The 27,643-nt window shown below is 37.1% G+C and overlaps 2 protein-coding genes across 15 annotated transcripts in view; one reads left to right on the top strand and one right to left on the bottom strand.

Moving 5' to 3' along the window:
• The window catches only part of PSMB2 (proteasome 20S subunit beta 2), a 623,524-nt gene that overhangs the window by 215,959 nt on the left and 379,922 nt on the right, over positions 1–27,643 (top strand). The window lies entirely within an intron of this gene.
• Positions 1–27,643, bottom strand: part of LOC126959105 (protein argonaute-3) — a 235,011-nt gene that overhangs the window by 82,590 nt on the left and 124,778 nt on the right. For 5 of the 14 annotated variants that reach the window (XM_050798061.1, XM_050798066.1, XM_050798073.1 and 2 more), the window contains 3 exons: positions 23,533–23,653; positions 18,206–18,414; positions 16,601–16,737 (listed from right to left, as the gene is read on the bottom strand). In XM_050798061.1, the coding sequence (XP_050654018.1) occupies positions 16,601–16,737; positions 18,206–18,414; positions 23,533–23,653 (467 nt within the window). Of the gene's footprint in view, positions 1–805; positions 12,149–16,600; positions 16,738–18,205; positions 18,415–23,532; positions 23,654–27,643 lie in introns of those variants that run through there. The other 9 variants (XM_050798079.1, XM_050798082.1, XM_050798103.1 and 6 more) reach the window with 7 other exon arrangements.

Below are 27,643 nucleotides of genomic sequence, written 5' to 3'. Positions count from 1 at the left end.
ATCAGAGGTAAATAACATCTTAAGGGAGATATAACTAACAAACATCAGATTCACTAGGTCTTTTTATTTTTTTGAGACAGGGTCTTGTTCTGTCACCCAGGCTGGAGTACAGTGGTAAGATCATGGCTCACTGGAACCTCCAGAACCTCCATCTCCCGGCTCAAGTGATTCTCCTACCTCAACCTCCCGAGTAGCCGGGATTACAAGCTCACTCTATCATGCCTGGCTAATTTTTGTAATTTTTGTAGAGACAGGGTTTCACCATGTTGCCCAGGCTGGTCTCAAACTTCTGGACTCAAGCAATCCACCCACCTCAACCTGCCAAAAATGCTGGAATTGCCACTATAATGGTCTTAAAATCTGTGAATTACAATAATACAATGCAAGTTGCAAATGGGCTGGCCTCAAAACAAGCTAAAGAAATATTCTGCATTTCATCAAATCTAAGATAACATTGATGGTAAGGTGCACCAATATTTTATGTATTCTTTAAAAAGAAACCTGCCAATTGAACTGTGACAAACCATCAATTGTAAGATATCTCCCAATTTCAGAGATGTTGAAATGTAAACAAACAATTTTGAGTCTTAGATTGGTAAAATACAGTAAGTTTAATTCCACAGTTGAAAGTTAGGCTATTAAAAGCCAATAGAACAATAATTCTCAAGACCAATCACACAATAAGAGAGAATTGCGCTTATTTCCATCACCAATGTCACCTAGCTCCCATCTGTCATTTCCTGAGGGAAACATCCCTCCCTTTTATGCTTCCATTGCACTTGGTATTTTCCTTTACAGTACTTACTATAGTGCTCAATACCAGTCTTCTCCAGCTGATTTCAAGTTCAATAAAGGCTGTTTAGTTCAGTGCAGTATACCACGTACAAGGCTTCCAAAATCAAAATCACGCAAAAGCAAAAAAGGAAATGTAACCAAGTAACATCGTCAGTGCAATATTTCTCATTATTTTTCACAGCAGCATTTTATTGGCAATTAATAAACCCTTGTTGCAGCCTTTACAGAAAACAGTATGGAGGTTCCTCAAAACATTAAAAATAGAACTACTATATGATCTAGCAATCCCACTTCAGGGACTACATGCAAAGTAAATAAAACCACTATCTCAAGGAGATATCTGCACTCCCACGTTCACTGTAGCATTATTCGCAATAGCCAAGATATGGAAACAACCTAAGTGACCACTGACAGACGACAAATGGATAAAAAGAACGTGGTACATACATAAAATGGAATATTATTTAGCCTTTAAAAGAAGGAAGTCTTGTCATCTGTGACAACATGGATGAACCTGGAGGATATTATGTTACATGAAATAAGCAAGACACAGAAAGACAAATACTGTATGATCTCACATGTGGAATCTAAGAAAGCTCAACTCACAGAAACAGAGGCTAGAATGGTAGTTACCCAGGGCTGAGGGCTGAGGCAAATGGTGAGATACTGGTCAAAGGGTATAAACTTTCAGTTACAAGATGAGTAAGTTCTGGAGACCTAATGTACTGCTTGGTGACTATAATTATTATGTATACTTGAAATACGCTGAGAGTAAATTTCATGTTCTTATGTCTCTCACATACCTATGAGGTGATTGTTATATTAATTAGCTTGATTGCTGTAATCATTTCACAATGCATATGTATTATCAAAAATCACATTGTATACCTCAAATACATGTAACTTTTACTTGTTAATCATACCTGAATAAAGCTGGGGAAAAAAATAAACCAACTTCAAATGTTAGGCTTTATTTCCATTTCATTAAGCTACCATAGGTTGTTTTTTTTTTTTTTTTTCTGAAACAAGAGACTTGCCCCGTCCCCCAGGCTGGAGTGCAGTGGCAAGATCTCGGCTCACTGCAACCTCCACCTCCCAGGTTCAAGCGATTCTCCTGCCTCAGCCTCCTGAGTAGCTGGGATTACAGGTGTGCACCACCACGCACAGCTGATTTTTGTATTTTTAGTAGAGATGGGGTTTCCCCATGTTGGGCAGGCTGGTCTCAAACTCCTGACCTCGTGATCCACCCGCCTCGGCCTTCCAAAGTGTTGGGATTACACGCATGAGCTACAATACCTGGATCATAGGTTTTTTTTTTTTTTTTAATCAATCTTATTTTTTTGCCTCCCAATGACACAAGTTATACTTTGCTCACATAAACATACTCTCATATTTTTCTTAAATCTTTTTGGTCTATCTCTTCTCCCTAACCCAGCCACCATATTCCATTTCTCTTTTCTTTTTCTTCCTAAAAGGAACCAAACTCTTGAAACTGGTGTGTATTTGCCCCATCTCTGTTTTATAATTTCACTTTATTTGTATGTATCCAGTACATACTTTTGTTCTTAAGTTTATATAAGTAACAACATATCCTTTCACTTTTTTTTTTTTTTTGAAACAAGAGTCTCACTCTGTTACCCAGGCTGGAGTGCAGTGGCTCAATCTCAGCTCACTGCAACCTCGGTCTCCTGGGTTGAAGAAATTCTCCTGCCTCAGCCTCCTGAGTAGCTGGGATTGACAGGCATGTGCCACCATGCTAATTTTTTTTTTTTTTTTTTTTTGAGACAGAATCTTGCTCTGTCAGCCAGGCTGGAGTGCAGTGGCATGATCTCGGCTCACTGCAACCTCTGCCTCCTGGTTTCAACTGATTCTCCTGCCTCAGCCTCCTGAGTAGCTGGGACTACAGGTGCATGCCACCACATCTGGCTGATTTTTGTATTTTTAGTAGAGATGAGGTTTCACCATGTTGGCCAGGCTAGTCTTGAACTCCTGACCTCAAGTGATCCACCTGCCTTGGCCTCCACTATGCCCGGCCCCTTTTGCTATTTACTCACCCCCAACATTTTCTTTTTTTCTTTTTCTTCTTTTTTTTTTGAGATGGAGTCTTACTCTGTCGCCCAGGCTGGAGTACAGTGGTGCAATCTCGGCTCACTGCAACTTCTGTCTTCTGGGTTCAAGGGATTCTCCTGCCTTAGCCTCCCAAGTAGCTGGGATTACAGACATGCACCACCGAGCCCAGTTAATTTTTGTATGTTTAGTAGAGACAGGGTTAAGCCATGTTGACCAGGCTGGTCTCAAACGCCTGACCTCAAGTGATCCACCCGCCTTGACCTCCCAAAGTGCTGGGATTACAGGTCTGAGCCACCAGGCCCAGCCCATTTTTTTTTCTTTTTTCTTTTTTGAGGCAGAGTCTCACTCTGTTGCCTAGGCTGGAGTACAGAGGTGTGATCTTAGCTCACTGCAACCTCCACCTCCTGGGTTCAGGCGATTCTCATGCCTCAATTCCAGTAGCTGGGATTACAGACGTGCACTACCATAACTGACCAATTTTTGTGTTTTTCATAGAGATGGGGTTTTGCCATGCAGGCCAGGCTGGTTTCAAATTCCTGGTCTCATATGATCTAAAGGCCTCTGCCTCCCAAAATCCTGGGATTACAGACATGAGCCACGATGTCTGGGTATAACATTGTTTTAATAATTCACATTGATACATATAGATCTGGTTCATTCATTTAACTGTTATGTAGTACACCACAGTATTATATAACTATTTATGTGCTGTTTATTCATTCTACTACTGACAGGAATTTAGACTATTTCCAATTTTCTGCTATTACATATAATGTTTCAAGCACACATGCAAGATACCTCTTTATGGGTTTTAAGTTATGCAATTTCATCTTTACTTCATCTCTTCTAGTTGAGAACTGCTCTCCCGGGTAGTTGTGCTAAATGGTACTTCTACAAACAATGTGTGAGAGTTCCTTTTACTTCATCCTCACCAACATTTGGGATTTCATAAGATTTTTCTTTTCACCTTGCACTTTTGGCAAATAATAAGGCTTTTTTTACAAATCTGATGGGTACAAAATGGTAACACTGATTTCACTTGTAAGTTCTTGATTATAAATGAATGAGAATCTTTTCACATGTTTACTGGCTATATGGGTTTCCTGTTTTGAGAACTACCTATTTTTCAATTCATCTGTCCTTATATTTTGTAAAGTTTTCAGTTATACGAGCTACAAATTTTCTAATATTTTAAACTTTGTTTCTTTTGCATTACACAAGTTTTAAATTTTGGTCAAGTTTATCAGTATTTTCCTTTGCAGTTTATACTTTTTACTTTGTTTGGTGTTAGGAATATTCTCTCATTTTTATCCTAAAAGAATTTGCAAGATTTGCTTTTCATATTTGGGATTATAATTCACCTAGAAATAAATTTTGTGTCTAATGTTAGATGGATCTAATTTTTTAAACAGTTAACTGTGTAAACACAATTTATTAAATATTCTACTCTTTCCCTACTGATCTGAAACACTACGTCAGATATTTACAGTTTCCATAAACACATATATGGCTTGTTTCTAGACTCTGCTTCATTAATCTGCCTGTCCCTGCACTTGAAGCCATGTGGTATAACTGTTACAGTTTTATAGGAAGTAGGACAATTCCTGCTTTATTTTTCTTTAAAATTCTATTGGTTTTTCTTAGTCACTTATTCTTCCATATAAATCTTAATAATACTATACCCTACTGGAATTTTATTTTATGTTTTTTGAGACAGGGTCTCATTCTGTTGCCCAGGCTGGAGTACAGTGGTGAGAGCACAGTTCACTGTAGCCTCGACTTCTGGGCTCAAGCGATTCTCCCATCTGAGCCTCTTGAGTAGCTGGGACTATAGTCACACACCTCCACACCTGGCTAATTTTTTTGTCTTTTTTTTTTTTTTTTTTTTGAGACGGAGTCTCGCTCTGTTGCCCAGGCTGGAGTACAGTGGCCGGATCTCTGCTCACTGCAAGCTCCGCCTCCCGGGTTGACGTCATTCTCCTGCCTCAGCTTCCCGAGTAGCTGGGACTACAGGCACCCGCCACCTCGCCCGGCTAGTTTTTTGTATTTTTTAGTAGAGATGGGGTTTCACCGGGTTAGCCAGGATGGTCTCGATCTCTTGACCTCGTGATCTGCCCATCTCGGCCTCCCAAAGTGCTGGGATTACAGGCTTGAGCCACAGCGCCTGGCCTTTTTTGTCTTTTTTAGCAATGAGGTTTCACCATGTTGGTCAGAACTCCCAGGCTCAAGCAATCCTCCCACCTTGGCCTCCCAATGTCCTGGAAATACCGGCATACCCACTGTACCTGGCCCCCAATTGGAATTTTAATTAAAACTACATTTATAGATTGATTTGGGGAGAACTGACATTTTATAAAATTGAGTCTTCTCCATAAGGATAATGCGTTTCATTAAATTTTCTCTTAGATATTTCAATAAGGTTTTATAATATCTTAGAGACCTCAGAAATCATTTATTCCTGAGTACCTCATTTTCAATCCAAACTCTTGATCTCATTATACTTGTTAAAGCTCAGCTAAGATATCACATACTACTACAAATATTTCTCTGATTTTTGAGGCTCATTTGGATGCTCCTCCTCCTATGATCTTGGATTTATTTATTCATTCTTTGTTTAATATGACCAAAAGTTGTGCTGGGCATGGAGGGTACACTGGTGAATAAAATGACAATCCCTTTATGGAGCTTTCATTCTAATAGGAGAGACAGAACAATAAACACTCATAATTCAAGGTGATACATGCTATTATAGGGGAATTACACTGTGCTATGGGAATACAGAAGAGAAATACCTAACTCAGACTTGGGGGATGGCTGGATGGGGGGAGAAGGGTGTCAAACACTGCTTCTCAAGGAAGTAACATGTAGACTGAAACCTGTAAGAAGAACAGAAGTTAGCAAACACAATAGTGACTAAAAACCATAGTACTGATATCCTCGTCTCTTGATTTTATTGAAAAAGCTCTCATTGTTTAACTGTGAAATCATCTACTTTTTGTTTCCTTTTTTAGAGATAGGGGTCTCACTCTGTTGCCTAGGCTGGAGTACAGTGGCTCAATTACTGCTCACTGCAGCCTCCAACTCCTGGGGCTCAGACTATCCTCCTGCCTTAGCCTCCCAAGTAGTTGGCATTACAGGCGTGAGCCCCTCTGCCCAGTTCATTTATTTTTTGGATATGTTTCCCCTCTTGGCTTCTTTGACATCATGTTTGGTGTCTCATATTGCCTTGTAATTATCATTACTTGCTCACTAGTTCTTTCTTTCTTAAATGCTAGTATTCCTCAATGGCTTTATCCTTCTCTTTCCTGTTTCAATCTAAATAATATTCCTAAAGAGTTTTTCCACTTCTATAGTTTCAAATATGGATTTACGTACTGAAGAGTCCCAACATTCTTACTTTGAGCTCCCACATTATAGATTTTCATACCTAAATTTCTAACTATATACTAGATATGTCTGCCTATATGTTCCATAGAATCCTCAAGCTTCGGACATGTTAACATTGATACATGGTGTATACTGCCAACTAATCAGCAATAGTAGATCTACTTCCATATTCAGTTGACAGTACCACCATTCATACCTGCTAGAAAACTCAGAGTCACTACTCTGAATGTACACTGGAGAGTACGCCCTTCTTGGGAGACAGTTTATAATATGGCAGTCACTGTACCTTAAAGTTGCTTCAAGGGCTGAATAATCACAGAAAATTTCACACCAGGTGTGGAGAGTAGTTGTTCTTTTTATTTATTTGAGATGGGGCCTTGCTTTGTCACTGCTGGAGTGCAGTGGTACAATCATGGCTCAATACAGCCTTGATCTCCTGGGCTCAAGCCTTCCTCCCATCTCAGCCTCCTTAGCAGCTGGGACTACAAGCACACACCACACCTGGCTAATTTTTTTCTTTTCTTTTTTTTTTTTGGTAGAGATCAGGTCTCACTATGTTGTTCAGCCTAATCTCAAACTCCTGATCTCAAGTGACCCTCCAGCTTTGGTCTCCCAAAATGCTGGGATTACAGGTGTAAGTCACCATGGCAGGTGTTGTTTTTAATGTGTTAACTTGCTAGGCTACCAGCTGCCATTTGTTTAATCAAACACTAATCTAGGTGTTGCTATGAAGGTATTTTGTAGATGTAATTAAAATCCATAATCCATTGACTTTAAGTAAAAGAGATTATCCTGAATAATGTTGATGGGCCTAATTCAGTTAGGTGAAAGGTCTTAAAAGTAGGGCTGAGGCTTCCCTGAAAGCAAGAAATTCCACCTATAGATAACTGCTTCAGCCCGTGCCTGAATTTCACCTGCCCTTCCTGCCAGCCTGCCCCAAAAATTTCAGACTTGCCTATCTAGCTCCTACAATTGCATAAACCCCTCTCACTCTCTATACTTCCTACTGGTTCTGTTTCCCTAGCTGAACCTTGACTGATATGCCAGGCTTATAGTTTATTTGCAAAAATAATTCCTTCAAAAATCTAGTAAAGCTCTGGTCTATTTTTTTCCAATCAGTTCCATGTATCAGTAACTACACCCAAAGTTTTTTTTTTTTCCTGGACATGGTTCTTAAACCTATTTTTCCAGCTTAATCCTTCCTCTCCATCCCACATTAGACCATCACCATCTCTTACCTGAACTAGTGATTGAAAAGCCTCCTAACTGGCTTCTCAGATTAGTTTTTTCTCCTCTATCTATTCTCCACACTGCTGCCAGAGGTCTCTTTCTGGAAAACAAATATGATCATGTCACTATCCTTCTTAAAAACCTTTGAAGTCTCCCTATCTAAAGGACAGAGAGAAGTTTTTTCTATTTCACTGATTGGTTTTTATCTTTTATTTCTTTCTATTCTCTTTCGCATTTAATTTTCTGTGATTTTTCTAACTTGTTGAGAATGAATGTTCATGTCACTGATGCTTTTTTTCTTTTATAATAGGCATTTAAAGTTTTAAATTCTCTCTAAGCATTGCTTTAGCTGATCATACCAGTTCTATATGTATTGTATTCATTATCCTTCAGTTCAAAATTTTCTTCATGATTTCTTTAAACAAGGGGTTATTTAGAAATTATTTCTTTTTTAATAGAGATGGGGGTCTCACTATGTTGCCCAGGCTGGTCTCAAACTCCTAGGCTCAAGTGATCCTCCCACCTTGGCCTCCCAAAGTGCTAGGATTACAGGCGTGAGCTACTACACCCGGCCTAGAAATTATTTCTTAATAATTTTCAAAGCTGGACTTCAAGTTCTAGTAGGAACATAACAGCCATTTAGTTCCAAATTTTCCCATCTTTCTCCAAGAACCGGTACAGAGCAACAAAGACAATGTTAAAAACAAAAAATACCATACGTCTTTAGTGAAACTAGCGGATAATAAAAACCTAAAAATGCCAAATTATAAGTAAATATGACCCAAAGTACTTCAGAGTAAAAGAAGCCACATCTGAGCATGGGAGAAAGACAAGAAGTATAAAGGAATCTGGTAGGGGAATAGCACATCTTTACTCCCAGAAAGAAAAGAACCTATCTCAAGTGGGAACTACAATGTTTAGAACTGAGATTAAATGGGGGATTCTCAGAAGGAGGTAAGGAAAGGAGGTGTAGAAAGTGGCAGAACAATAAGTGGTTTGGAAGTGACAGATCTCAGAAAGGACCACTCTTTTATAAGTGAGGCATGCTCTTTTGTAATTTCTTCTTTTGAAGTAGTTTCAAACTCACAAAGTTATAAGAATAGTACAAAGAACTTCTGTATATCGATCACAAATTCTTTAATTGTTAACATTTGAGGCAGGCAATTTAAAGGGTAGGAGGTGTATCCCTTGGTAGCAAAAATAGGACCTGGAAAACTCATGGCTGGTAGTTCACATTATTTAAACCCCTTAAGTTACTGAGAGGCAGAGGAGATGTGGCTGTATTTTGAAGAAAGAATCCACCAGAACAATGGAGCAGAGAGCCCTTGAATACAGAAACCTGGAAAACTATCTTGCTCCGAAGGTGTTCCTAACGTTCCTAAGACCCTTAAGTCCCTTCTAACGGATGGTTTGGGAAACTCATCTCATGCCAATATAAGCAACAAAAAAGTGGTTAAGTATCTATACAAAAATACCATAGAAAAAAATGTAAAAAGGCACTGCGACATCTCTGACAAAGAAACCTCAACAAACAATATCATCACAAAGCAGAGAAAAATTAAAACCCTACTTGTTACTCGCATTGAAAAATTCCTAATGCAGTTATGAAGAAAAAGTTCAGAGCAGAAATTTAGGAACTCAAGGAGGAGCTATCCAGTCAACGGGAGTTGCAGTGAAACAAGCATGGCAGAACTCAAAAGAGAAATGGAAGAAAAAGAATTTTAAGAATTAAAAAAATTTAAGAACTAAAATGCAATGAGCACATGGTAAAAATATACAACACGAAAGGCACAGTAAGAAGCATGCAGGATAAAAATTTTTTTAAAGTAAATAAAATGATAGACATAAAACTGACCCAAAATGGTCAATTAAGAAAACATCTAATAATTTTATCAGATGTCACTTAATAAAATAATTTCTAAATTATTTGGTATTTGGAAGAAATACTTTCAGCAATCACACACAAAAAAGCACATCCCTTCTAAGAAAAATAAAATCAAGCTGGCATCATACTTCTCTATTGAACATTCAATGCCAGAAGACAGTGGAAAAATACCTACAAGGTACTCAAGGAAAAAGTGTGAGCCAAAAATTCCACATCTAGCCAAACAATCCTTCAGGAATAAGGCTACAGATAACTCAGCCCTTATTCATATGAGCATTTATTGAAGCAGCAACTTGAGGACAAACTGAAACCAACAAATGACCAGAAAAATTTCAGCAAAAGGACTGGCAGTGAGCAACAATACATTTAATTGCAGATTTAAGATTGAAAACAAATGGAATGAAACTGTTACATGGTCTAAGAATGTAGGAATTCAAATGAATGTCAAGAGCAGAAAATATAAAAAGTAGAATAAGCTCAATGACTGCACCTCATGTGCAATAGATAGGAGTCAAAGTTGAAAGTCAATCAGTAAAACCTTAAGCAACAAGAAAGAATAAAATTATAAAGGGCAATAAAATAATACTATATTGGCTAAAAGTAGTAGAAAGAAGGGAAGAGAATAAAGCTAATGTAACTTACTCAATTAAGGGAAAGAAAAGACTGCTTTAAAACAGAGGAAGACAAGTATCATATGAAAGTGTAAGTATAAAGATAACCACTGGGGGGAAAATCTTCCTAATATGAGGACTAACATTTAAAAAGTACAGAAAACACACCACTCAAAGTTTCAAAATATATACAAACATAAAAAATGGCATAAAATAATTTTACAAAACCACAACCAATGGTTGTGTCTTGATAGGAGGATATGTCCTTTCTATCTATATCTGGCTTAATTCATCCACTAAACAGAAAAAAAGCTTTAAACTGACCCACAAAGCAAACCATTCTATGTTGTGATAAGATATACCTGAAAAAAAAATTAAAGGATAGGATAAAGTTCACAAAAGCATGAAGTGCAATCCTTTTATTAGATAATCTAGAATTTTGGTCAAAAAGTACAAAAAGTCACTCATCATATAAAGGTTATAATTCATAACAAAGAAAATAGATATGAATATATATGCTTCTAAATATACAGTAGCAACATTCAGAAAATGAAATTATAGGAGATAAAAGAAATAGAAAGATATTAATAATAGGAAATTTATTTCTCCTAGTCTGAGAGAACAAAAAACAAAACTAAGTAAGGAAATAAATGACATAAGCAACATAAACTGGTAGCTCTGATGGATATTTCACCCTAATCTAATATATGAATATACCTTATTTTCAAATAGCCATAGAACTATCACAAAAAGTGACCATATATTGGGCTACAAAAAATACCTCTACAAACTCTAAAAGGAAAAATACAAACCCCATTTTTTAACAATACAATGAAACTAGAAAATTCACAACAAATCCAGAAAACAAAACGATTTTCATTCTGAAAATCTGAAAAGTCTCTCAAACAATATTTCAAGCACAGGGGAAATACAAAAGAAATTTGAGGAGTTTCTAGAATATAATATAATACCTATTTCTAATTTCTAGAATAAAAATACTACATATCAGCAGTTTTGTAATACAGCTAAAACAGTGATCACCAGAAAAATAATTGTTTTAAATATTTCCACCAATAAAACGAAAGTACATGTTACTAATCTAGCTTAAAAAGACAGAAAAATAACTTTAAGAATAATTCCCATTGTTGGCTGGGCGCGGTGGCTCACGCCTGTAATCCCAGCACTTTGGAAGGCTGAGGTGGGTGGATTGTGAGGTCAGGAGATCGAGACCATCCTGGCTAACGTGGTGAAACCCCATCTCTACTAAAAATACAAAAAATTAGCTGGGTGTGGTGGCGGGCGCCTGTAGTCCCAGCTACTCAGGAGGCTGTAGCAGGAGAATGGTGTGAACCTGGGAGGTGGAGCTTGCAGTGAGCTGAGATCGCGCCACTGCACTCCAGTCTGGGCGACAGAGCCAGACTCCGTCTTAAAAGAAAAAAAGAAAAAAAAAGAATAATTCCCATTGTCGGAAAGGCCTTACTTTCCTCAACATCAGTATTGTGTCCTGATCACTGACCAGAGAACTGAACCTCCAGAATCCCCAGGAAGCTGCTCTATCCTTAAAGAACAGTAAGACTGTTGTAACTTGCTCTGCCTGTAAACACACTTCAGGAAGGAAGGGGAAGTTGGCAGACATATTTTCAAATGATCTGCAACACAATTCTTGAGAGTTTTCTAGTGAGTTTAATTTTAATAAAAATTGTTTTCAGGCCGGATGCGTTGGCTCACGCCTGTAATTCCAGCACTTCGGGAGGCTGAGGCAGGCAGATCACCTGAGGTCAGGAGTTTGAGACCAGCCTGACCAACATGGTGAGACCCCATCTCTACTAAAAATACAAAAAAATTAGCCGGGCATCATGGCGCGCACCTGTAATCCCAGTCACTTGGGAGGCTGAGGCCGGACAATCGCTTGAACTGGGGAGGCGGAGGTTGCAGTGAGCTGAGATCGAGCCACTACACTCCGACCTGGACACCAGAGCAAAACTCAAAAAAAAAAAAAAAAAAATTGTTTCAATAAATTTGGGTACCTTACTTCTCTAGAAAGAGTTCATCAAGATTTTATTTCACTGATCCAAGAATTTAAGTTGAAGTACTAAATATACACCTGAGCTAGAATAATAGAAAAGATTCTCTATTATAGGTTTCAGTAATTCATTAACTGGGAAGAATATGTTACCAAAAAAGAAATCAAGAACATACATATTTATTTTTGTATTCTAAAATAAATATTTATGATTCCATAACTTTTTAAAATTTTTTGATAAAAAGTAATAGATGCTTATTGTTGAAAGCTTGAAAAAGATGGAGAAAAACAAATACCACCCAATTTCACTACCTGAAAAAAAAAAGTGAAAAGAACAAAGCATAGATATGCAAAATAATAAACTGGGAAAACCACAGATATACACAGAATTTCAAAAACTAATAGAAACTGGCCTGGCACGGTGGCACATGCTTGTAATCCCAGCACTTTGGGAAGTCAAGGCAGGCAGATCTCTTGAGCCTAGGAGTTCGAGACCAGCCTGGGCAACATGGTAAAATCCTGTCTCTACAAAAAAATACAAAAATTAGCCAGGTGTGGTGACATGTGTCTGTATTCCCAGCTGCTCAGGAGGCTGTAGTGGGAAGGTCACTTGACCCTGGGGGGCAGAGGTTGCAGTGAGTCAAGATTATACTACTGCACTCCAGCCTGGGTGACACAGCAAGACCCTGTCTCAAAAAAAAAAAATAATAATAACAATAACAACAATAGAAACTACTTTGTAAAACTCTGTATAATTAAATTACATATGAATAAAATAAATAATTTTCCAGTAAAATGTGAGCTACCAAAAGTGAACCTAAACACCCTGAAGAGACTTTTTTTTTTAATTAAAAAAAAATTTTATGGGTACATAGTAGGTGTATATATCTATGGGTTACATGAGCTTTTGATACAGGCATATAATGCATAATAGTCAGATCAGCGTAAATGGGGTATCCATTACCTTAAGCATTTATCCTTTCTTTGTGTTACAATCCTATTATACTTTTAGTCATTTTTAAATGTGTGATAAATTATTAGACTGATTTTCACAAAATAAATGAGGGAAGTTTTAAAACAGCTACCTAGCAAACCAAACCAAACGAAACAAAAAACACCAGGTCACAAGGTTTTATAGGGGAATTCTACGAAATCATAAAAGAGCTGATAATATCAATACTATTTTAAAACTGTTATACATTTTAGAAAATGGAAAACTTCTGAATTTTTTAGGAAATAACACCAAAACTTGACAAAGACTGTACAAAATGGGAAGGCTGCAGATTAATCAGACTTTTGCATTTTAATTTATAAAAGTAAAGTGTTAGCAAACAAAATCCAGCATCAATTAAAAGACTCTAGGACTGCTGGTTTGGTTCAATGTTTGTTAAAAAGAAGAGAAATATCATATCTTCAGCTCCATAGATGCTGAAAAGGCATCGGACAAAATTTACACATACTCTTGATAAACATACTTAATAAAACAAGAAACAGATATTCCTTAATATGACAATATATACAAACATACAATACTTAATGCTTCTAGAGCAAGAAAGAAAAAGGATGCACATTAATCACTACTATTTAATCCTACCTTGTCTGATTAGTCTATATAATGTGGTAAAAAAATTAGAGGTATAAAAATCCAAAGGAAGAGGTAAACTTATCACTAGTTGCAGGTGATGATTATAACCTAGAAACCCCAATAAAATCACCTGAAAAAATACCACAAACAATAATGGACTTCAATAACACAGAAAGAGAGAAAGTATACAGAAAGCAAAAGCCTGAATACATATAAGCAATAACAAGTTAGTATCTATAAACCCATTTAATAGCAATAAAAAGGAGAAAATATCCTGGAATAACAAGAAATGGTCTGGGTGCGGTGGCTCATGCCTGTAATCCCAGCACTCTGGGAGGCTGAGGTGGGTGGATCACCTGAGGTCAGGAGTTTTGAGACCAGCCTGACCAACATGGTGAAACTCCGTCTCTACTAAAAATACAAAATTAGCTGAGTGTGGTGGTGCATGCTGTAATCACAGCTGCTTGGGAGGCTGAGGCATGAGAATTGCTTGAACCCGGGAGGCAGAGGTTGCTGTGAGCCGAGATCACTCCATTGTACTCCAGAGCGAAACTCGGTCTCAAAAAAAAAGAAAGAAAGAAAAGAAAAAAAGAAATGTGAAAAATTTATGTGAAGAAAGCTGTAAGATCTCTTGAAGAAAACAAAAGTAACCTTGAACAAATAGAAAGACATAGTATATTCTTTGACAGAAAAGATAACATCTTAAAGATGCCAATTTGTCCTAACTTAATTTATAAATCTAATAGGATCTCAATAAAAATAACAATCTGTCCTCTCCCACTCACTGGATCTAAACAAGGAATTTCTAAAGCTTATACATAAGAATGGCCTGGAAAACCCTGAAAAGAGAAAATGGGACTAGTCCTATCAGATATTAAAAGTCATAAAAGAAATGACTGACCAATACATATGTATGTGTGTACACACCAACATACAAACAAACTTCTGCACGGCAAAAAAAAAAAAAAAAAAAACTCCACCATACCAAAAATCAAAAGACAAATAGCAACCTAGGTAAAATATCTGCAACTCATGACAGATGAAGGGCTAACTTCCTTAATTTATAAAGCTTTATCAGTAAATGAGAAGACCAAAAATCCAATAGAAAAAAAAGGGCAAAGATATAAACTAACAGTTCATTAAAAAAGAAACACAAGTGGCCCTTATATTTGTGAAAAGGTAGTCAAATACAAATTAAGAGGACACAAGAAAACTATTTCTTGCAAATTGATTGATGAAAATCTAAGAGTTTGACAATTCTAGTGGCAAAGATATAAGGTAACTGGTACTCTCATTCATTGATGAAAAATATTTACAATCTCTGTGGAGTGCAATCTGGTAATAATGATATAAATTACAAATATTAATACATTTGCCCTTAACTCATCAGTCTAACCTCCAGGAATTTATCTTACAGACGTATCTTAATATACATAAAATAATGTGAAATAGAAAATAGTTAAAAATAACTCTAGTATACATCTAAAGAAAACTAGTTAAATATATCCCCTCCTCAATCACATATTACACAATGGTAGGTGCAGCTGAAAAAGTGAGGAAACTGCCCTGATCTGGAAGGACCAGGGATCTTTGGAGGAATGTCTAATGTCAGGTACTGGGCAAGAAATATAAGATGAGAAAGGAATATCCTGCTGTGTCTGAAAGCAAGAAAGCTTTCAAACATTTACGAATTATCAACAGGACATGAAGCTTTTCCACAGAAAAATTCCATGCAAATTTTAATGCAAATCCTAATGCAAAAAGAGTAACAGAAAATTTACCAGTTCGTAATCCCTAGTGAAATAAATAATTTGGGTCACAATGATCAGTGAACAGAACATTAGCAATTCAAAAGTTAATTAAGAAATTTACAATGGAAGATCTCTGCATCTACTGATTAATCTCTGAACCTAGAGACTGATTTTTGCATCACTAAAATTGGGACCACTAGATACTGTGTTTCCTAATATGACACAACACAAAGCACTTCTAAGCATTTTGAACCAGAATGGAATGAAACTTCTAAGCTTTTATTTTCAGAAAATATAGGGGATAGAGGAACAAGGTAATAACACAAGAAAACAAAAAGACAAAATCAGATTTGAACATATTCTACAGAACAAGTGACCAAGTTTTTGTAAAACGTCAATGGCATAAAGAAACAAGAAAACAAGGAAGGAAGTGGGACTACTAGATCGAAAAAGGCATAATAATCAAATGTGATGTGTGGATCTTGTTTTGCTTCTGATTAGAACCAGCTAACTAGAAAAAGGCATATTTCAGACAATCAGGGAAATCTGATTATGGACAGATATTAGAGGGTACAAATAAATGCTTGTTTATAATTTTCCTACATATAATAATGACATTGCTGCTATAAGAAAATATCCATAGTTTTAGAGGTACACATTGAAGTAGTAGGGACAAAATGACATGCCGTCTGGGATTTGATTTAAAAACACTACCGTAGAGGAAGAAATGTACTTGGATTACGCAAAGGTAGAAAAATTCTGACAATCTGAGTAATGGCTACCTATGTGGTAGTTCATCATACTGTTCTCTCTGCTTTTATATAAGTTTGAAAATATTTTGTAAGAAAACACCTAAAAACAAGAATGCAATTAGCATCACATTAAGACCAGCAGTAGGTATAACATCTGGGGGTCACCATGCTCAACAGAATTATCTTTCTTAATATATATATTTCATAATAAAATGTTGGCTTAGAGTTAAAAGGGCAAAAGTGAGTTATAATAGAAGATTGCTCAGATAATTGTCAGGGCTTTTAAATCTGTCTTCATGTGCTTGCTTCATGTTTGGCAGCATTCCAAGGTAAGTTCTACAGGCTTTCTAAACGAAATGTAATAAAAATATAAAGGTTTTTCTAGTAGATCATAATACATGTCCAAATATTACTTCGAGATACCGGTATGTATAATTATATACAAAATTTATGTACACACATCATATAGAAATCTACCACCCAATACAGAATATGGCTTTAGTTCCCTTACCATCAATATTAAGCATCATTTTCCACATGGCAGGCCGAACAGACTGATGGAATCCAAACCACACTTCCCTGCCTCCTCCCAGAGGGTGGTCATATCCTTCTGGAGCAGAGAAAAATGAACGCCCCACAGGCGTGTATCTACAAAAATTAAAATGGCATGTTCAATCCTTTCCTTCTCATACGAGTATTTAAATCTGCAGAAAAGGGGAGACTAGAGCACAATTAACTTATCATAATGATGCTCATCATTATGAATGTATGAAACTAAACATGTTCCAAATTTGAGAAAGCAAAAAGTACCCACTCTAAACGGAAAGAAATCTACTTAAATTTTCCTTTCTCAAACCTGTTGGTTGAAATAAGAATGAATTTTATCTAAAATAATTTCTTAAAAATAGGCTTTAAAAAGTTAACAGTTCCAACCTTAAAAATGTTAACAAGTAAACAATTATTGAACAAAAAGCTATTTCTATAAATGTGTTTGCAAGACATACTATTTTTCTTTAAAAAAAACATACTGAGTCAGGTGTGGGGGCTCACACCTGTAATCCAAGCACTTTGGGAGGCTAAGGTGAGAGGATCACTTGAGTCCAGGAGTTTGAAACCAACCTGGGCAACATAGGGAGATTCCATCTCTACAAGAAAAAAAAAAAATTTAAATTAGCCAGGCGTGATGGTGCATGCCTGTGTTCCCAGCTACTCAGAAGGCTGAGGTAGGAGGACTGCTTAGGCCTGGGAGGTTGAGGCTGCAGTGAGCCATGATTGTGCCACTGCATTACAGCCTGGGCGCCAGTGTGAGACCATGTCTCCAAAAAAACCCAACCAAACAATAAAAAATACATGGGTACACATGCGGTCACACACAGGAGCATACCCTACACATGTGAGGTCCTAGGATTATTAAGAAAAGCAATTCAAGCCGGGCGCGGTGGCTCAAGCCTGTAATCCCAGCACTTTGGGAGGCCGAGGTAGGTGGATCACGAGGTCAGGAGATCGAGACCATCCTGGCTAACACGGTGAAACCCCGTTTCTACTAAAAATACAAAAAACTAGCCGGGCGAGGTGGCGGGCGCCTGTAGTCCCAGCTACTCAGGAGGCTGAGGCAGAAGAATGGCGTGAACCCGGGAGGCGGAGCTTGCAGTGAGCTGAGATCCGGCCACTGCACTCCAGCCTGGGCGACAGAGCGAGACTCTGTCTCCAAAAAAAAAAAAAAAAAAAAAAAAAAAAAAAAAAAAGAAAAGCAATTCAACACAATTTGATGTTGTTGTATAAACAGTGAAATTACTTTTAAAGCAAGATAATATAACGAAAGAAATACATCTGAAAATAGATCTGTTAAGACTTTTAGATCCTAAGAGAAAGGGTGAGATATTTTTCTATAAAATTATTCATAAGATTAGCTAAGCTAATGATGTATAGTTACTTGCAAAAGCCAGATAATTTTCTGTAACGTACTCCTGTCAATGAATTTGTATTGATGCTATTCGTTCAACATTTCAGTTGAACAATCAAAATATACGGCAAATAAAGGTTTAACCAAGAGAAGCCTGCACAAGTCATTCTTGGGAGTTTAAAATCTAAAGAGAAAAAAAGCAGAAGCACCCACTTCATGGAGGGCAGATGTCGTAGCACCACATCAACGGCATGGACAGGGTTAGTGCTGATTGGCTTGTCTAATTCCAGTGGCTCAGGCAAGGTCCGTCCTGTCAGTACTTCATGCAGTAGATGCCAACTCACCCGAGAGACAAATTTGATTGACACCTTAAAAGGTCGATCTTTTCCACCTTCCCCAGGTAGAGTAACGTCTAAATCTACCTGTTGATGGGAAAAGAGTCAACTGGTAAATGTTGAAAATGATAAATACAATTATTTTAGATTTAACTTATAAAAATATCTAAGAGAAAACATGGCAAAAATAAAAAAGTCAATAGACTAAAATATACCATTTATTTTTTTGTCGATAAAATTTAAATAACACAGTTACTCACACCAGCATTATGTGTCATTGCAAAATACTGGAAACTACCCCAAATGCTCTAACATTTATGCAGCTATGAAAAAAGAATGAGGAAAACCTCTTGAAACTGCCATGGAATAAACTTCCAAGCTATACTATTAAGTGAAAAAAGCAAAGTACAAAAGATTACAAATACTATGACAACTTTTGTGTGAGAAAGGAGGAAATATTCACATGTCTGCTTACTTCTGCAAAAAGAAACATAGGAAGTATGAACCAGAAACAAAGAAACTAGTTACTTTCAAAGGATGGGAGGGAATGGACTGGAAAAATAAGGACAGAACAATTCTGAGTACACATTTTGGTATAATTTTGACATTTGGAAGCATATTAAAATTCTACATATTAAAAAAAAAAAAAAAAAAAAAAAAAAAAAAAAGGCCAGGCGTAGTGGCTCACGCATGTAATCCCAGCACTTTGGGAGGCCGAGGCAGGCGGATAACTTGAGGTCAGGAGTTCGAGACCAGCTTGGCCAACATGGTGAAACCCCGCCTCCACTAAAAATACAGAATTAGCAGGGCGTGGTGGCACATCTGTAATCCCAGCTACTTGGGAGGCTGAGGCACAAGAATCATTTGAACTCAGGAGGCAGAGAGTGCGGTGAGCCAAGATTGCATCACCGCACTCCAGCCTGGGCAACAGAGTGAGACTCTGTATCAAAAAAAAAAAAAAAATTTACGCCTGTAATCCCAGCACCTTGGGATGCTAAGGCAGGAGGACTGCTTGAGCCAGGGAATTTTAAACCAACCTAGGCAACAGAGCAAGACCTAGTCTCTACAAAAAATTAAATTAGCCAGGTGTGGTGGTGCACACCAGCTGCTTGGGAGGCTGAGGCAGTAGGACTGTTTGAGCCTAAGAGGTTGAGGCTGCAGTGAGCCGTGAGTGTGCCAATGAACTCCAGCCTGGGTTACAGAGCGAGACCCTGTCTAAATAAATAAATAATAAAAACAGAAGGAAAAAATTAAAACAGAATATCATAAATAGAATAAAATGAACCCAAATAAATTTCATATAAATAACATAACCACACTGAAAGAAAAGAAAAAGGAAGCACCAATTCAAGTAACTCTTGAACACAGTATGTATACTGACGATAGTCTTCATTCCAGGGGTAGAGAAAGGGTGGATTTAGAAGAATTGCATGCAAGGCCGGGCGCGGTGGCTCAAGCCTGTAATCCCAGCACTTTGGGAGGCCGAGACGGGTGGATCACGAGGTCAGGAGATCGAGACCATCCTGGTGAACACAGTGAAACCCCGTCTCTACTAAAACTACAAAAAAACTAGCCAGGCGAGGTGGCGGGCGCCTGTAGTCCCAGCTACTCGGGAGGCTGAGGCAGGAGAATGGCGTGAGCCCAGGAGGCGGAGCTTGCAGTGAGCTGAGATCCGGCCACTGCACTCCAGCCTGGGCGACAGAGCGAGACTCCGTCTCAAAAAAAAAAAAAAAAAAAAGAAGAATTGCATGCAAAATAAAGCCTTGAATTCATTAGCAGGTTTCTGTTCTGTAGTGGTCTGAGTATAGTAATTCACAAACTATTTTATATGTACTGTAGGACTGAGCAAATGAGAAGGAGTGGTGATGCTTTGAGGAGCCAGGAATCTAACTAAAGAAGAAAGATACAAATATGGAATGGAGTGAGGAAAGGAAGAATCCCATGGAGTATAGACTGGAATTGGAAGAATCAGGTGTGAACTCATGATTTCCTATATATATATATGTGTGTGTTAGATTTACCACATAAAGTGTAATATGTTTTTGTTGTCCGTTTTATTTATGTATCTACTTTTTATATATTTCCTACCTCTATCCATTGAAAGGGCTTAGAAGCACATATACCCCAGCAGCAGTGAACATACCAATACCCAGATTTTCATTTCAAAATTGCATTTGCCAACTAAAAGAAACCAGAGATCCTCAGAGAAATGGTTAGTTGCAGGACTGCAGCAGAGAAAACATAAAATAAACCAGGAACATCTTGTGCCAGAAAGTAATGAAGTAGGGTCATGCAGCACATAATGATTTTTGGTCAACAATGGACCACACATACATGGTGGTCCCATTAGATTATAATGAAGCTGCCTTATACAGGTGTACCATTTAAACAATCTTTTACAATGTATTTTTACTGCACCTTTTTATATTTAGATACGTTTAGATACACAAATATTTACCACTGTCTTACAAGTGCCTACAGTATTCAGAATAGTAACATCCTATATAGGTTTATAGCGACAATGAGCCATATTATATGGTGTAGGTATGTAGTAAGCTATACCACTTATGTTTGTGTAAGTATATGCTGTGATGATAGCACAATGACAAAATTGCCCAAGGACACATTTCTCAGAGCATATCCTCATTGTTTTAGGTGATGCAGGACTGTATTCCCCAAAAAATGTCATTTCAAAAGGACATAGGAGTCAGCTTAAAAGAGTTCCCACCGGCCAAATCTGGGACAATCTGGGCAGTGAAATCAATAAACAGAGTGAAAAAAAATAATTCTCCCTTACAGCAGATTAATGAATATATGCAGAAGGAATGACAGAATTAGAAAATCATCACTTCTACATAGTAATAATCCTTTTAAGCAAGAATAATCAGTTGCCAAGCAAGAATAATCAGAATCTAATGAACAACGGGATCCTTAAAAGTATTTCCCATTCAAAATTAAAAACTTCTGTGTATCAACAGATACAATCAACAGAGTGAAAAGGCAACCTGTGAAATGTAAGAAAAGGTTTGCAAATTATATATCTGATAAGAAGTTAATGTCCAGAATATAAATAGTTAATATCCAGAATACAGAAGTTAATATCCAGAATATATATAAAGAACTCCTACAATGGTATTCATCAGTTTAGCTAAAAAAATTAAAAATCTAAAAGTAAAGAACTCCTACAACTCACTACCCAAAACTCCAAACAAACAACTCAGTTCAAAAAATGGGCAAAGGACTTGACTACACATTTCTCCAAAGAAGATATACAAATGGCCAATAAGCCTACAAAGTTATACTCAACATCACTAATTGTTGGGGGACATGCAAATCAAAACCACAATGAGATATCATCTCACACCCATTAGGATGGCTACTATTAGAAAACAAAACAAAACAAAAAACAGAAAACAAGTGTTGGCATGGAAGTGAGAGTTTGGAACTCTTTGTGTTGGTGGGAATGTAAAATGATGCAGCCATTCTGGAAAACAATATAGCAGATTCTCAAAAAAATTAATAATTATCACATGACCTGGCAATTTACTTCTGGGTATATATCTAAAGAACTGAAAGCAGAGTTCAACATTTTTACATCTATGTTCACAGCAGGATTATTTGCAATAGCCAAAAGGGGTCCATTGATGCATGAAAGGATAAACCAAATGTGTTATATATATACAATGGAATATTATTCAGCCTTGAAAAGGAGATTCTAATACATGCAAAAATGTGGATAAACTGTGAAACAAGCTAGTCATAAAAAGACAAACAATCTATGATTTCACTTACATGAGGAACCTAGAATAGTCAAATTCAGAGACAGAAAGTACTATGGTGGTTGCCAAGGCTGAGGGGAGGGAGCAATGGATACTGTTTAATGGATATTGAGTTTCAGTTTTGTAAGATAAAGACAATTCTGGGGATGGATGGTGATAATAATTATACAACAATGTAAATGTGCTTAATACCACTGAAATGTACCTTAAAATGGTTAAGATGGTAAATTTTATGTTACATATGTTTTATCACAATTACAAAAAGAATCTCCCTATAAGATGCTTATTAACTACAAGGAGAAAAAGAATACCCCAATAGGAGAAAACTGGCAGACACCAATTTAATCAACTGACCAAGTTAACATCACCAATAATTACCAATAATGGAACAAATACATACTGTGTACTTCCTGATATGATAAGGAAAGAATGGTTATATAACATTCCTGCCAATAACGCATAACCAGAATGTAATCAAGGGGAAGTATCAGACAAACCCAGACTGGGGGACATTCTACAAAATAACTTGCCTATATCTTCAACAATGTTACTGTCATGAAAGAAAAAAAAAAGGCTGGGGAAAGAAAGACATGGTATTTGTATCATGATCTTGGACTGGATTCTGTAACAGAGGGGGAAAAAATACTAAAGGGCATCATTGGAAAAATTGGTAAAACCGGAATTTGTATTGTTGATTAAATAAAAGTATCATATCAATGTTAAATTTAATGAACCTGATAACTGTACAAGGGTTTTTATCATTGTTCTTAGGAATATACATTCAAGTATTAAATACTGGCCAAACATGGTGGTGCTCCCAAAATCCCAGAACTTTGGGAGGCTGAGCTAGGTGGATTACTTGAGGTCAAGTTTGAGACCAGTCTGGCCAACATGGCAAACCCCGTCTCTACTAGAAATACAAAAAATTAGCCAGGAGAGGTATCACGTGCCTGTAATCCCAGCTACTCAGGAGGCTGAGGCACAAGAATCGCTTGAATCTGGGAGGCGGAGGTTGCAGTGAGCCGAAATCACACCACTGCACTCCAACCTAGGTGACAAAGCGAGACCCTGTCTCAAAATAAATAAATAAAATAAAATAAATATTAATGGGGCACGGTATATGCAACCTACTTGTGAATGGTTCAGGAAAAAATAAGTATATATGTACAAGAGAGAAAGAAAAATAAATAAAACAAACTTGGAAATGTTCAGAACCTCAGTGAATCTAGGTAAAGGGTGTATAAGAGTTCTCTGCATGATTACTGCAACTTTTCTGTAAGTCTGAAATTATTTCAAAACAAAAAGTTAAAAACAATCAGTGATAAATACTCACATACATATGGATTGTAATAAAAATGGTAATAAATGCGTGCAAAAGGAGACACTTTAAAAATATACCTTTCCAATACAGGAATGCATATCTTACCCCTGTAGTTGCCACAGGAAGTGGATTGGCGGTGTAAAGACTTCTTTTTCCATCATAAACTGGTCTACGGTCTCCAAATATAGTTACTTTAAAATGCTGAACCATTGAGTCAACCACCTCCCTAAAGAAGGGAAACAATACATTCACATAATCCTCTGCAAGATGAAATACAAAAATATTAACAGAAGTAATTTCTGCCACTGTTTAAGGCTGTCAAAATTCTAAAAGACACTCAAATATGATAAAGATTTTGCTTTTAGAACCCTGGCTTAAGACACCAAAAAGATTGATTATTGCCAAAAGATGGCATACATTTCACTAGACAGAGAAGAATGAAGCGAGCATATTACTTAATTCCAGGACACATTTGACCTGCAAAATATTCTTACAAACGGATTCAAAATCTCTTTCACCATCTCTAAGCACTCCCTAACATATTCACTTCTTTCTCCAAGAGTAGATACTCTTTCCTCTGTACTAAAAAAGCACCTAGTACATATCTCTATTAGAACACTTTTTCTATTATAATGATAATATATTTCAATTCTTCTGTGAGCCTCTTGAGAGCAGCAAACATACCTGTATTCCTTTCTCCTCCCATCCTTATAGTACCTAGCTAGTAAGGATATTATAAAACCTCCATTTTTATCCAGCAAACATTTGATCCAATGTAACTGACATAGAAAGCTATTCAAGACTTTTATATATACATACATATATATATATTTTTTTTTTTTTTCTTTTTTTTTTTTTTTTTTGAGACAGGAGTCTCGCTCTGTCGCCCAGGCTGGAGTGCAGTGGCCAGATCTCAGCTCACTGCAAGCTCCGCCTCCTGGGTTTACGCCATTCTCCTGCCTCAGCCTCCCGAGTAGCTGGGACTACAGGCACCTGCCACCGAGCCCGGCTAGTTTTTTGCATTTTTTAGTAGAAACGGGGTTTCACCGGGTTAGCCAGGATGGTCTCGATCTTCTGACCTCGTTATCCGCCCGTCTCAGCCTCCCAAAGTGCTGGGATTCCAGGCTTGAGCCATCGCGCCCGGCCAAGACTTATATATTTAAAGCTTACAGACTATATAGGGAATACCAAATTTTCACAAATCAACATTTATTTTTTGTACACACATTTGTAAAAGCAGAGTAAAGATCTCTGAAAGGATATATTCCAAATGGTGGTTACCTCTAGAGAGGGAAGGGACAGGATCACAGGGTCGCTTTTATTTTGTTTATAAAATCTAAATATATTACAATGAGAATGTACTCACATAGTATTGATATAATGTAAAACTAATTTAAAAGATTCAAGGCCAGGCACAGTGGTTCATGCCTGCAATCCCAGCACTTTGGGAGGCCAAGGTGGGTGGATCATCTGAGGTCGGGAATTCCAGACCAGCCTGACCAACATGGAGAAACCCTGTCTCTACCAAAAATTCAAAATTAGCCGGGCACGGTGGCGCACGCCTGTAGTCCCAGCTACTTGGGAGGCTGAGGCAGGAGAATCGCTTGAACCCAGGAGGCAGAGGTTGTTGTGAGCCAAGATCATGCCATTGAACTCCTGCCTGGGCAACAAGAGTGAAACTCTGTCTCAAAAAAAAAAAAAAAAAAAAAAAAAAAAATTCAAATCTAACTCAGTTAAGTGGGGCAGGAACCCAGCATTTTCTGGAACAACAAAAACATCAAGCTGACTTGATACCCAGAGTGATTTTCTACATGGCACAAAGTTTCTATTTTTTTCCACCCTTTTCAATTTTGTTTTACTAGAACTACTGAAAACAGTATCAAGTCTCTTCTAGAGTAAATTTTACAACAAATACTTGATTCACCTATTCATTTTTTAGTTCAAAGCAAATTTCAATGATTTTCTGCCATTTTAAGTTTTCCTTTGTGGCCATTATTACTAAATCTGGTTTCTTTCTTTTCTTTCCTTTTTTTTTTTTTTTTTTGAGACAGTGTCTTGCTCTGTCACCCAGGATGGAGTGCAGTGGTGCGATCTCGGCTCACTGGAACCTCCGCCTCCTGGGTTCAAGCAATTCTCCTGCCTCAGCCTCCCAAGTAGCTGGGATTACAGGCATGCGCCATCACGTCCAGCTAATTTTTGTACTTTTAGTAGAGACAGGGTTTCACCATATTGGCCAGGCTGGTCTTGAACTCCTGACCTGGTGATCCACCCGCCTTAGCCCGTCTTAGCCTCTTAAAGTGCTGGTTTCTTAGGTGAAATTTTACAGATCTAATTTTTTGGGATGTTTTAACCATTTTGTCTTTTTTTTTTTTTTTTTTTTTTTTTACTCAACAGTAAACTGGTATAATTTCAACCTTACCAATTCTAGGAAACCCAACCAAATCACTCTAAGGATCAAAATGGAGGAGACTGAAATAGTAGGGCCAAAACATGTTAGGAATAAAAAATATCCTGCTTTAACTTAAACAGATTTACAAGAAAAAAAAAAAAAAACCATCAAAAAGACAGCAAAGGACATGAACAGACACTTGAAAAGAAGACATACATGCAGCCAACAAGCATATGAAAAAATGCTCAACATTACTGATTAGAGAAATATGAATCAAAACCACAATAAGATACAATCTCATGCCAGTGAGAATGGCTACTATTAAAAAGTCAAAAATAAGAGACGTTGGCAAGGTTGTGGAGAAAATGGAACATTTATACACTGTTGGTGAGAGTGTAAATTAGTTCAACCATTGTGGAAAGCAATGTCGCAATTCCTCAAAGACGTAAAAACAGAACTACCATTTAACCCAGCAATCTCGTTACTAGGTATATACCCAAAGAAATATAAATTTTTCTATCATAAAGATACATGCATATGTATGTTCATTGCAGCACTATTCAGAATAGCAAAGACATGGAATCAACCTAAATGCCCATCAATGGTACACTGGATTAAGAAAATGTGGTACATACACACCATGGAATACTATGCAGTCACAAAAAAGAATAAGATCATGTACTCTGCAGAACATGTATAGAGTTAGAGTTATCCTTAGCAAACTATCGCAGGAATAGAAACCCAAATACCGCATGCTCTCACTTATTAAGTGGGAGCTAAATGATGAGAACATATGGACCCACAGAGGAGAACTATAGACACTGGGGTCTACCAGAGGGTGGAGGGTGGGAGGAGGGAGAGTATCAGGAAAAATAACTAACGGGTACTAGGCTTAATACCTGGGTGACAATAAACCCCTGTGACACAAATTTACCTATATAACAAACCTGTACATATACCTCTGAACTTAAAATAAGTTAAAATACATACATATGTTCATACATAAATGTATACTTATATATCAAAGCAGGATATATATATACACATATACAATTTTTTTGCTACAATTTTGGCAAAAAAACCCATATATATATATATCCTGCTTTGATGCCTAACACATAGTATATCCTCAATAAATGCTCTATCAGTGAATAACCTACCTCAATGAAATGCTGGAACCTCCAATGGAATATATCTTAAGCTGAATTCAACACATCTCGTCAGAGTTAAATGTGGTTATCTTCTGTTTGCTACTCCTCTTTAACTAATAGTATCTCCATCTTCCCAGTTACCCAGATTCAAAACTTGGCTCATCTCTGCACCCAACTGGTTGTGGACACCACGTCTTTGCAGTATTTCTTATGCCAGTCCTTTACTTTCCATTCCCAATTTCCACAATCCTAAAGAAAAGCCTCATGTCCTCATACCTAGATTATTTTAAGTTTCTTTTTTATGTTCTTAGTCTTTTTTTTTTAAACTCCAACCCCATTTACATTCACTGTTAAATAAGTTCCCAAGTCCCACTTTTATTCCTCAGGTACAAAATATTTAATCATACTCCTCAGTTCACAGTGTGTTATCATCATCTGTATAATACCTCTCTTCTAACTGATTCATTTCTTTCCATCTCCATATCCTATCCCCCTTCCCCTTACCAAGAAGTTATTCTTCTAATTTGTTTGACAAACATTCTTCTATTTCTATGTTTTCCTCCTTTTACCCTCTGCATTAGATGTTTTAAAACCTATTGATGTTGCTGTGGTATATTTATTATAGTATATCTATTTTTATTATTTTTAAAGATTTAATCTGTAAAAAACTGGTTGT

Source organism: Macaca thibetana, chromosome 1, assembly GCF_024542745.1.
Source record: "Macaca thibetana thibetana isolate TM-01 chromosome 1, ASM2454274v1, whole genome shotgun sequence".
Classification (NCBI taxonomy): Eukaryota; Metazoa; Chordata; class Mammalia; order Primates; family Cercopithecidae; genus Macaca; species Macaca thibetana.
This window is presented reverse-complemented; position numbering and strand designations above follow the sequence as displayed.